This window comes from Hermetia illucens, chromosome 5, assembly GCF_905115235.1.
Source record: "Hermetia illucens chromosome 5, iHerIll2.2.curated.20191125, whole genome shotgun sequence".
In the NCBI taxonomy this organism is placed as follows: Eukaryota; Metazoa; Arthropoda; class Insecta; order Diptera; family Stratiomyidae; genus Hermetia; species Hermetia illucens.
This window is the reverse complement of record NC_051853.1, coordinates 111,129,498-111,141,935: the sequence shown is the minus strand read 5'-3', so window position 1 is coordinate 111,141,935 and position 12,438 is coordinate 111,129,498. Positions and strand designations below refer to the sequence as shown.

Here is a 12,438-nt window from a genome sequence, read left to right as displayed (position 1 = left end):
CGTCAATGCCATCAGCATTGGTAGATGTGACGGAAATTGCGGAAAAAGGTAATGGAGGCCAATAAATCTTGCGCGGTAGTTACTCTCGACGTGAAGAATGCCTTTAATACGGCAAATTGGAGCAAAATAATTGCGGCTTTAGCCAAATTGGGCGCTCCTAAATATCTGGTGCACATAGTCATGGAATTTCTTCGGGAGAGGATATTGTGTTACGATTCGGACGATGGACCGAAGACGTATACAACAACCTGCGGGGTTCCGCAAAGATCAGTCCTCGGTCCTCTCCTGTGGATAATAATGTATGACGGAATTTTAAAGTTGCAACTACCCAAAGGAGTGACAATCATTGGTTTCGCAGACGATATCGGAGTAACTATCGTCGCACAAGACATTCATGAGATCGAGGTACTCACAATCGAGACAATTTTTGAGATCATATCTTGGCTAGAGAAAGCTGGTCTGACACTCGCTGAGCATAAAACCGAGGCAGTTTTGATTACAAAGCGAAGGAAGCAGACGTCGATAAAGATCAGAATTGGAGCACATAATGCAGTCGCAGCCAACGCTTAAGTACCTAGGACCCATGGTTGATCAAAGACTGAAATTCAACTCTCATCTTGAAAATTTAGCAACCAAGGCTTCCGGACTGGCTACATTGTTGGCAAGAATGTTGCCAAATATAGGTGGTCCTAGGCAAAGCCGTCGGCTCCTGAGCTCGAGTGTTGTTAGCTCCATCTTGCTTTATGCAGCTAAAGTCTGGGCATCGTCTTTGAAAGTGGAAGCAAACAGAAGAAAAATCGCACCCCCATACCGACTGAGCGCATTACGTACGAGGATCAAGGATCGTAGTTCAATCACATGTCTAGCAACAATTCTTGAGGCGGGTTCAGTTTGTTGTGGAATCAGACATACCCCGTTTCGGGGAAAAACAAATGGTGGAGTTTACTGTAGGGTAAGTCAAATAATATATGCTAAATACAATCGGTGCAAGAGAAAAAAGAGAAAAAATCATATTAGTTGAAGGTCCTCCATTTATTATATTTCCAAAAAGAAAATCAATATGTAAAACACTTTCCATGGAAAATAAATGTTCCGTTTAAAAATTAAAAAAAAAATTAAAACAAGCTCAATTTGGGCAGTAAAAAGGAGGCAAAGTTATTTACATCGTTCACAACAAACAATTTTGTGTGTGAACTCTATTATTTTTCGTTACCGTTTGGAGATGGAGCATGAAGCATGGATTAAACCCGTATAATATAAAAATCTGATGGATTTTAATCAGCCAAAACAATTCCAGAATGCTACCTTACTTTTTGGTTTAAATAATCCCACAAATTTCCAGTAGGGCTAATGCCCCAATTCTTTTGTTTCATTTTCTTAATATGGAGACAATTGCGCAAAAGTCAAGAGCGTACATTGTAGCCTTTGTATCAAGGATCAAAAAACATTTATTAGTGCAAAGTGTGCAATGTATCTTTAAATCTCTATCTATTTCCGGATTAGTTTTCGAATCTACAAACTCGTTACACTTTCACACATGTTAAATAAGAATTTAATTTATTGAGAATTTTGTTGAATATATCAAAAGTAAAACGTGAATTTAGCTGCGATTTCTACGCAGGGTTGTCGGTTATTCAGGGGTCAGTAACTGTTGTCCGAGTTTTGATTTGTGCATTGTCTTTTCGTTTCATTTTAGTTTTATCAACTCGTTTTTCACTCAATGTATTTATTTGTAATAGGTTGAATAATTTCCATAAATAACTCAATGAGCAATTATAAACTCATTACTATTTTTGCTCTGTTTAAAAAATATTACCTATTTTAAATAATTTTAAACAAATTGCAAAAACTTTGACACTTTCATTTCTCTCTTTAAGAAATGTAAACCTCACACACTACGCATCAACGACCAAGTATATTTATACATATACATAAGTATGAAGTATAGATAACGTTTTACGAACAACATAAACAACGAATAAAACGCATTCCTTCCATGAAAAACATCGGAATCTATAGATATATTTTAAAGATAACATTGAGTGCAACCTAAAATTTCAAGCATTTCCTAGGAAAATAATAAACAATAGAGGTGCACATTTTTTGTGTTAAATCATGACGGAATAGAATGACGTAAACCATAAAAACATAGATTTTTATTGTTCGATAGCAACGTATTCAATTATGGAAGCCAAAAAAGAACCTGTTTTTGAACAGGGCAAAATATTATATTCCAAAAAGTATTTGCTGAGGTTTTCATACGTCAGAGCAAAGGCAAACTCATCAGATACTGCTTGGCGTCTGCCTGCGAAACAGCGTAACCGAAAGCGGCTGCAAGTGCTGTTGGAAATGGGAATGAATCTCTCATCCGCTCGTCACTGATGCTTCGGGCACTACAGGGATCTTACGCCCAGAGCACTGGCTCACTCCTACGTATTTTACACAAAACCTAACCTAACCTAAATTAATCCGTGATTTGTCGTGAAACTTGCCGAAAGAAAAACACTTAAATTTATCTAAACCATTTAGAACACGGAAACGAACTACTATGTAATACTTTAAATTTCAAGAACTTATTATATATTTTGTTGAAGGATTGGATTTTTATACACATTTGAACTTAAGGCACAAGTACAGCTTATATGAGAAACAAGGGATATCCTTGGAGGCCCTTTCCTTTAAAAGCTCTGAAACAGAAGGACCTTTTCGTATTTTATTTATTTATTTCATTCTTATTCTTACATATTTTCAAAGTTTCCATTATATTTCCTTTGATTATTGCGATTATTTATGTTTTATGTAAATTTATATATTTTATCCTTTTCTATTTTTTTAATATCCAATTTTATTCTTTTCAATTTTTCTGAATATTGATATTTTTATTATCAAGCATTCAATTTTAATCTGTTATTTTATCTTTTTTTTTTTGATTGTTAGCATCTGTTTAAATTTACTATGTTTCTTCATGAATTATGTTAGTTTATTGCTTTACATGATTTTTTTAAAATTATGTTGAAATGAATTGGAGCAAATTTCCTTTGATTTGAGGGCTTACTCTTCCTACCTTCTCTTCTCCGCGAGACTCACAACAACGGCAGCCTCAAATATAATGGCCTGAGGATGTTAAGGCCGGGTGGGGACGCCATAAGCCATACCTCTTAAACATCTTGTTTAGTTTTTCAGATTCCGATGCGGACCCACACATTGGTATAAGGACACGTGAAGTTTAGTTAAATGACAAGTGAGGAATTGCACTATTCAAAGCCCCTCCGGCGCCCCTACATCCCCGAGCCTGGCTAGTAAAGTGGCAAGCAAATGCGTATCGACAGAACATTTCGGTGGAGTTTCAATATTTGCGGTTGGATCTTCCCAGTCAATTTTACCAACTTTTTAGATTTTTTGAGATAGCTCTTCCCCCTTGGCCATATCCGGCCACTCAAGATGGTCGTTGGGTCATAATAAACTCGCATTTGTCATTACAATTTGTACTTAAATGGCGTATATTTGTGCACTATTTTTCAGGGCTATTTTGTCCTGGGAGGTACTATATCGATAATAGCTACTTCACCATTTGCCAAGTGTGCCGAAGTGACTTCAAACAGATACAACAGAAATGTCGCGCCCAAGTTATGAAAAATTTTGTTGATTTCTTATGTAAGAATGTTTTCATATCGATATTCAATGCGATGATCATGCGATTTCATATTAAAACCTATATTACGCGCGCAATTTTACGGATCCAGGATCAAGGCGAGTTCTTAGTAGACTTTTTAAATAAAACAATGTGCTATTATAAACTTTATTTAACCAAATATCGTAACATAGACCTAAGCAATATGTGCACTATGTAGTGGGAAGTTTCTGAGAACGGGTCCTTGAAACAATTAATCCCATTCCAACCCCCGCACTCCTCCCTTTTCCAACCAATATCAACACTAATCTAACTACTTCGAAAATTACTAATCGGAAACTTTCATTTCACACCTCACATGGTTATATTCGGTGGAAAAAAATTGCGCTCATCTTTTACCTGTATCCCTTTTATCCCTTTAATTTCAACGTTCAGCAATGTGTAGGGGTTCACAGTTACGCTTTTCTATCAAATCTCGTGCCAATAGATTTAATCATTTCTGCGTATGCTTTGGTAATTTATTATTATTAAATTCATTTGGACCGATATCGGGGTGTGATATATTTTGAAGCCTACCTTTTATATAAATGCACCAGCTTAATTTTTTTGGATCCTTAGGTTGGATAATTTTTGAAAGTCAATCCTGTCTCACGATAAGTTTGTACTTTTTGATCCAAGACTCCCTCATTCTATAACAGATGTTAAAACTAAGATTTGTTCGTAAAAGCACTAATTGAAATCTCTCATTTGATACCCCACACAGGTAAATTGTGAGAAAAAAAAATCTACACCACCTTTGCATGAATGCGGAAGCCTCTTTAAACTCCATTCATATTAACGCTGAGCGTGGAATTTCTTAGTTTCCATGTGTACACCAAATTTCGTTTTAATCGGTGTAGCCGTTTTCAACAAAAGCAGGTGAGAAATAATAAACTAAAAGTAAACCGATTTTAATAAGGTTTTATTTTATACAGAACAGAGACAAATAAAGCATACTTGGATTGACTTCACTATGCTGAGCCATAGTTGACCTCTCTGATGAAAGGTTCAGCAACAGGGCGACAAAAATGCATTAAAGGTGGATAAAAAAGAAAAAGAGGTCATGCCAATTAACAAACCTCGGAAAAATGCCATGGCGTGTATCCCTGTCGACACGGCCATTCGAGGTTCTGTCGAAAAACGAGTAATTGTTTTTCATCAATGAACTGAACTGGATATATGTAAACTGGTTTGAGCCACAAAAATTCCTATCTACATGCTACAGATTGGTATCCTCACAAATAAGACATAGTTTGTCAAACGGTTGTCCATCTTCCTATATTTTATATTGGAAACTGCAAAACGCAAGTCAAAAGACACCGTCATTTTTTAAGTGTCACTTTCAAAAGTCGATCTTTACGGCACCGCCGCACCTCAATGACGCCGTTGATTTTATCCTGCGAATCAAGCCTCCTTTGAAGCAATCCGAGGAATATACTACCCCACCGTGAATTTGGCGACCGGTGGCGACACCGTAAGAAATTACAAGAAATGATCTCACATACGCGGCTGCGACCATTACGAATATTGAAGAAACATGGGATCAAACCAAAAGTATTATCCACATAAGAGTCTAAGCAACTGGTCATACTTAACTTTAGAATGACGATATCCAACTGCAGTCGGCAGCTGTCTAGAAGCAGAAACGCCAATCTTCTTTATTGTTGTTGTGGACATTGTCACTCGGACTTCCAACATTCAGCCTTCTACACACTGCTTTATGCAGAAGATGTTTTCTTAGCGTCACATAGCGAAGCTTATCTTGAGCGACTTCTTCAAAATGGAATGGTCGCCTCATGACCACTATCTCTGTGTTTTTTACCACCACCGCAATGAAACAGGCACTGTCACTGACAGGGGCTGTGACTTACCGAGAACTGAGCGATTTGATTATTCGCATTCGCATAATTGGAAACGAACAAGTACTCTCATATTACTTCGGAACAATATAGATTCCTCATCTGTACCCTCAAATATACAGGTGCACTAATTTTCTCTCAGTTCGAATTTTAATAAGGAAGCCTCTTTATGAGACAATAATAACCGTTAACACGATAATACAGTGGATCTGGATCAAAAGTTCCACATAAATTCATTCCAGAAGTACGAAGCATAAAGAAAAAAAATACGGCATAATAAATTTGAAAAAAGTCCTACAAATACTAACAAAGTTATACTAGGTCAAAATTTTCAATTTTTACATAAATTTACCACCCGGGTGACATTATACATAGGATATGTTCTATATGTATAGCGATGTATATTAATCAAAGTTTGCTCATAGCATCCAATTTGGATAAATGTTTGAGAATATTTTCAGTGCGAGCGATATTGACTTCCGTGTATGAAGTAAAGCAGAAATATTCAGATATGTACGATCAATCTAGATGCGTACATAGATGTATATGTAACAGTTGAGTTGAAAAGTTCGTAGGCTAACACACAAATGGCATTATTAGTATTAAATCCATATGTGTGTTAAAAAAGTACTGATTTTTGGGGAAAAAAAGAATTTTGTTGAAGCCAAAGCTTGGCTTGATAAACTTTATTCCAGGAAAATCATCAATCGATCAAAAACAACCACGAGTTGATGATTCTGAACAATGTTTGAAACTTTTATTCCACAAAAAACCTTGAATTTATGCGTCGATATTGAAAATGGACGAAACATGGCTTCATTATTTCACACTCCAAAGTGTGCAAAGACGCACTAGCAGGAAAAAGAAAGTGCTGTTTCATCAAGACAATGTACCGTGTTACAATTAATCAATCAAAATGATGGTAAAATTGCACGAATTAGGCCTCGAATTGCTTCCGCATCCACCGTATTTTCCAAATTTGTTCTCAGATCTCAAAGGAATACTCGCTGGAAATGAATTTAACGCCGATGAAGAGGTAATCGCCGAACTTGAGGGCTATTTTCAGATTAAAAACAAATCGTAGTACAAAAATGGTATCGGCAAATTGTATGACCACTATAATCATTGTATTGCCCTCAAAGGCAACTATATTGAATAATAAAATCAATTTTTTTCTATCTTAGCCTATGAACTTTTCAGCAGCACCAATATTTGGTGGACAATATTTGGTTGTCCAGGATGAGTATAACATTTATGTCTTCAAATTGTATATATACCTTCGGATTTGGAAATACATAAACAAATTTTTAGCTATGTAGAAATGGATAAACGCACATTGAAAATTCCATACATAACACAAATACAAAATCTTTCATATCTGAGGTGTCCAACTTCTGGTTTCCCACCCTGATTTATAAAGGAACGAATTTGTTACTTTAACTTGTTCGCCCGAGATTATTATCCTCTTACTTTAAGAATGATACTGACATTCAAAGTCTCAGGATGCAAGAAATTTGCATAGAAGAGGCAAATTTTTCCTATTAGTAATAGTGGGATGTTAGTAATAGTGGGATTTCCCCCAAACTTAGTAGTATCATGCTCTATAGCATAGCCCATGTTATTGCAAAAGCTGATGATTTTCGAATAAACGCAAGAGGGTTCGCATCCAATTTCTAAAAAATAACTTATAATAAATATGCTAAACTCTATTATTAACTTTATTTGACAAGGAGTGTATCTTGAGGTCTAGATATCATGTCCATGAACTACCATATTTCTTTTCAGATATCTGGGTTGAGTAGTATCTGGGAACGGGTCCTTGAAGTAACTGACCATTCTCAAACCTGCAACTCCACCCCTTTGCAGCTAATGTCAAAACTAATGCAAGGTACCATCTTTCTACCAAATTTCATATCATTAAAACCTTAAAAAAGAAGTATTAAATATCGTATGAATATTCTACGTTAAGTTTTACACAAATTTGCCAATTTCCTTCTAAAATGTCAACTATTAAATTATACTTACTTATAATGTGAATCAAAAACGATGAAAACGCAACCACCCATCCCCATCCTCCATCCGGTGGCTTTGGGAGCTCGTCCAGTGTGTCTTCGTCGAGGTCGAATTCATTTTGAGCATTTTTCCGTTGCGTTGGGGGTCCATGACCAGCCATTGTAATTAAAATATTTTCAAATAATTGTCAAATGATAAGTTCTCCCGTTACATCTGTTGCTTCGTTCAAAGCAAATATGGCAATTCAGTCGCCTTGTAATCACTTCGATTGCTTCCTTTATATGGATCTCATTGCGTCGCGAAAAAAAATTAATCAAAAAGCAAAACATAAATAGATCACATGGAGTAATTGACATTGAGTTTTCAACAGGAAGAAGCCGCAAAAAGTAACAATTCAAATCTTCCAAGTTTCTCAACCGTGCTAATGTCCTCTACAGTTTTAATTGGCCGTGATGAATGATTACACTGAAATTCAAAAAGAAAACATTTCATTGTTTTGACACTGTCAGATAATTAAAATAGATAGAAATAGATAAAAAAATAAAGAAAACGGTTTAGATTTTCAATTTGAATATACAAAACAAAAATCCTGTGAACAAGCACAACTGCTGTATGCACATTCGGCATCAATACATACACTGGCCCTTTATATGCATGATTGGTATGTGGAGATAATCGACCAAGTGTGATTTTTTTTTTTTTGTATGGATGTAGATGGAAATCTTAGAAAGACGCTGCTGCGCCGAGTTGCAGCAGTGTGTGGGATTCGCACCCACTAAAACCACCCCCACTCTTCCGCCCCTCCCCGCGGGACCACCGTGAAGTATTACTTCGCGGGGGAGGCTCTGGTTCGCTATACCAGCTCGTCCATGTCACGTCTCCGTCGCGCCGCCTTCCGAGTTCGATTCAACTCCAGGAGTTTTGTCTGCACCACGGCTACTGTCTCATTTACCGCCATCCAGTTTTCCTCCGACTTCAGCATCTCTTCCTCCGGGTTCGAGGGCTCGATGTCCGCCTCTAAGATGCTATTCAACCTCCTTTTCTGCTGCAGAAATCTGGGACAATGGAACATAACATGCTCCGGGTCCTCGAGTGTAGCACCGCATTCAGGACAGTTGGGAGACTCGTCCAACTCGAAGCGATGCAAGTACTTCCTATAGCCACCGTGTCCCGTAAGGAACTGTGTCAGGTGGTAATTCAATTCTCCGTGCTTTCGGTTGACCCATTTCTCGATACACGGGATCAATGTATGGGTCCACCGGCCCTTGTCGGAGTTATCCCATCGTTGTTGCCACTTGCCACTTTGCCACTTTTCGGAAATCCGCATTCACCTCGGCTGGATTTGCCTTCCGTTTTTCATAGAGCCAGTGTGCCTCGCTCGCTAGAAGATCTATAGGGATCATTCCTGCGATGACACACACTGCCTCCGTCGACGCCGTCCTAAATGCGCTGCACACCCTTAGCGCAATTGGCCGGTATACCGAACTTACCTTCGTCCGGTTGACAGCGTGGTTCAACGCTCCCGCCCAGACAGGGGCCGCGAATAGCAGGATCGACCTCACCACTCCCGCGATGAGTAACCTGCGACTATACTTCGGCCCTCCCACGTTAGGCATCATCCTTGCAAGGGATGAGCTGGCATTTGCTGCCTTCTCTCGCGCATAATCCAAGTATCCCTTGAAACTCAGCTTGGCATCGTTCATCACCCCCAGGTATTTGACAACCGATTTTGAGACGACCTCACGATTACCAACCTGGATGGTAACCGTGTTGTTCTTCCTGCGGCTGGTGATGAGGACCGCCTCTGTCTTTTCGTCCGCCAGGTCCAGCTTGGCCATTCGTAACCATGACTTGATGGTGTGAATGGCTTCACGTCCTAGGGATGCTTTGCAATTGCAACTACCGCCAGGTCGTCCGCAAAACCAATCAGCGTTGTCTCCTCCGGCACGCGAAGGCCAAGCACTCCGTCATACATTATGTTCCACAGCAGCGGTCCCAATACAGAACCTTGAGGCACACCTGCTGCCACAATGCACTCCTTCGGCCCTTCGCCCGTCTCGTACCAGAGAAGTCTGTCCGAAAAGTAAATCTCGATGAGCCGAGCCAAGTAGCTAGGAACACCCAGTTTGGCCAAAGCGCCCTTAATCCAGCCCCAGTTGGCTGAATTAAAAGCATTTTTGACGTCCAGCGTCACTAGAGCACAGCATTTGCCCATAGCCATTGCATTTCGAGCCAATTCCACGACCTTTGCTACTGCATCGACCGTAGAACGGGCTCGCCGAAACCCATATTGCCGCTCCGAAAGACCACCCGCAAGCTTGATGAGCGGGAGCAGCCCAAGTGTGATTAAACATGACGTAGAAATTTACACCCAAGTAGTCAGTACCATATTATTTATATTAACTCCGACATGCTGCGGTTTCAAAAAAACCTTTTACAAAACAAATTTACCACAATAAATTGAAAATCTGCAAGGAACTGTCATCGCCGAAGTTCGAGAACTTTCAACCATCCAGCTAAGTGATCTTATTCCTCAGTATCTTCAAAACTGACCTGATAGAAAAGGGAAATCAAGCAAGAACGGGGTTTAAATTCGAAATATATGGCGCCTTGTTTTCTCTGACAATGTGTTAAACTGCAAGTCGGATAGCCTTCCATTGCATTAGTGGTGAACCTACAGCAAGTTTAGAAGACTTATAAAACAAAGCAAAAAGACCCTTACAAATTGCATTTTTCATTTCTTATTTCCATTTCAAAGCTTACGTAAGCCCGCTTAGACGAGTCTGCTAGTCGAATTTGTCGAATCAGTTTCGGATTAGAAATAAGATAACGTTAAATTTATGGGAGGATATTACAAAGCTTGGTGTCTTCACCTTCATCACCTTCATATGTATACGTTGAGATGAAGAGGAGTCCATTCTAAGAGAACCTCTCAATATGCCTTCGACATGTCAATAGCACATCACGCACCACTACGCGCCATCTCTGCCGGTTCTTGGCAATGTGCTTCAACTTCGCTTCGGGGCGTGCCGAGAAATACGGACTTTTCTTTTACTGTTCTGTACCTGCTACTAGCTTTAGGGCGACACAAACATTGGCCTTCCAAAATCCACACTGAAGTTTTCATTTCTTCCCATACTAGTTATCTGACCTATCTGACCTATCTACCACCACTCCCGCCTTCCATTCAACACGTCTATTGGTATTTACCCCGTAGGCAAAGTTCTTCATTCGTTATTGTCTCAGACCAAAGTAGTCCATGACAGACTCAGACAAGAGTTGATGAAAGTTTGGAACTATAGAGTAACTGCTACTCAAATATAGCAGCACAAGAACAATATTGGTGCGGAACAACCTCAACATGAAGTTGGTATTGAGATAGTTGCATCTTCATTCATTTTACTAATGTAGTTGTTCGGGAGTTTCTCTACTACAGTACGAAATATGTCAGGCGAATTTTCCTGCAAGATTAGGGTGAAATTAATTCTTTGTGCGCTTTCGAAATGAAAACAACCTTTATCCCATTCCAAGCCCTGGTATGCATCCCAAAACGGCCCCTTACTACTTTCAAATGGAGTTTGAAGTTTCCAGTACAGCTGGCTTCCAACTTTACCTCTTTCGTTACTCTCAAGTATCTTTGCCTCCGTTCCTCCTGTTATGGGGATCTTAAACAGCATGATATTGCCTTCTAGCATAGGATAGGATCTTAGCGGATAAGTGCCAGGAAGGGTGTAACAGTTCTTCTCATTTTTAGTGGACTTCCCTTCTTCCTTCCTTCCCTTCATCCTTTTCAGTCAGGAATATTATGTCTTTGGCCTAATACATGGTCTAATAGATACATTTGTGGATTGTTCAATGCCTTCAAAGAAATTCGTGAAGTTTTCTCCCTTTACTTCCCGTATCGTGTTATTATACTATATTATTTCCTCCAATAAATTAACTCCGCCATGCTATTAACATAGTATGCTGGTCCCAAGCCCAGGTAAAGGAGGAGGGTTTCAGGCAACGTACTCTGTACTATCCTCAGTAAAACAAAAATAAAATGCTGAGATCAGGGAAAGAGATAAATAGAATATAGTTGGAGTTATCCTACTATGCTAAATCCTACCTGATCTCTCTTAGTGACAGGCCCCGCGACAGGTCGACCAAGAAAATGCATACAATGTCGTTACAAACATGATGATCGGATTGAGTCAAAAGCCTCGGAGAAATGCCAGGGCGTCCACCTCAGTCGACGCGGCAGGACGGGCCCCGGTCCTGTCGAGAAATGGGCGAGGGTTCGTGACGCATGGACGGCGTCAGGACGTAAGCAAGTTAGTCCGCACACAACGAACAAAACAAATACCTGTCTGCACGCTAAATGTTGGAACCCTAACTGGAAAGACCGAGGAACTCGCAAGAGCCCTTCGGAAAAGGTGCATTGACATCTGCGCTCTGCAAGAAACCCGATGGTCTGGTGCCAAAAGCCGCGACGTTGAACGCGAACGCGGTAAAAATGGCTACAAACTTCTCTATTTTGGTAACCCACACACTCAATATGGTGTTGGCATTCGCTGTCACCCGAGCGAACCATTTTAAAAATCTTTACGATAAACTGGACACTCGGGATGGCGAGAGAGATCTGTATTGACTTGCTAAAAGCCGTGATGAACGCACACAGGATATCGAACACTTCTGTTGTGTTAATGACAAGAATGGTACTTTGCTCACTAACCGTCGAGCCGCGACGGATAGATGGCGAGAATACTTCGAGCAGATTTCAACAGAAGAATTTGCTTATCCTCCACTTCCACAATCATTGCCGACATTTGGAGCAGTTCCACCAGTCAGCGCAACTGAAGTCGAGGAGGCAATAAAGCAAATAAAATCGGGGAAAGCAACAGGACCTGACGACAT

The 12,438-nt window shown here is 39.7% G+C and overlaps 1 protein-coding gene across 2 annotated transcripts in view; it reads right to left on the bottom strand.

Moving 5' to 3' along the window:
- LOC119656810 (monocarboxylate transporter 12) overlaps window positions 1-12,438 on the bottom strand; it is a 106,624-nt gene that overhangs the window by 39,528 nt on the left and 54,658 nt on the right. For both annotated transcript variants that reach the window (XM_038063429.1, XM_038063428.1), the window contains exon 2: window positions 7,555-8,007. In XM_038063429.1, coding sequence (XP_037919357.1) covers window positions 7,555-7,702 — 148 coding nt within the window. In that variant the 5' untranslated portion in view covers window positions 7,703-8,007. The remainder of the gene's footprint in view (window positions 1-7,554; window positions 8,008-12,438) is intronic.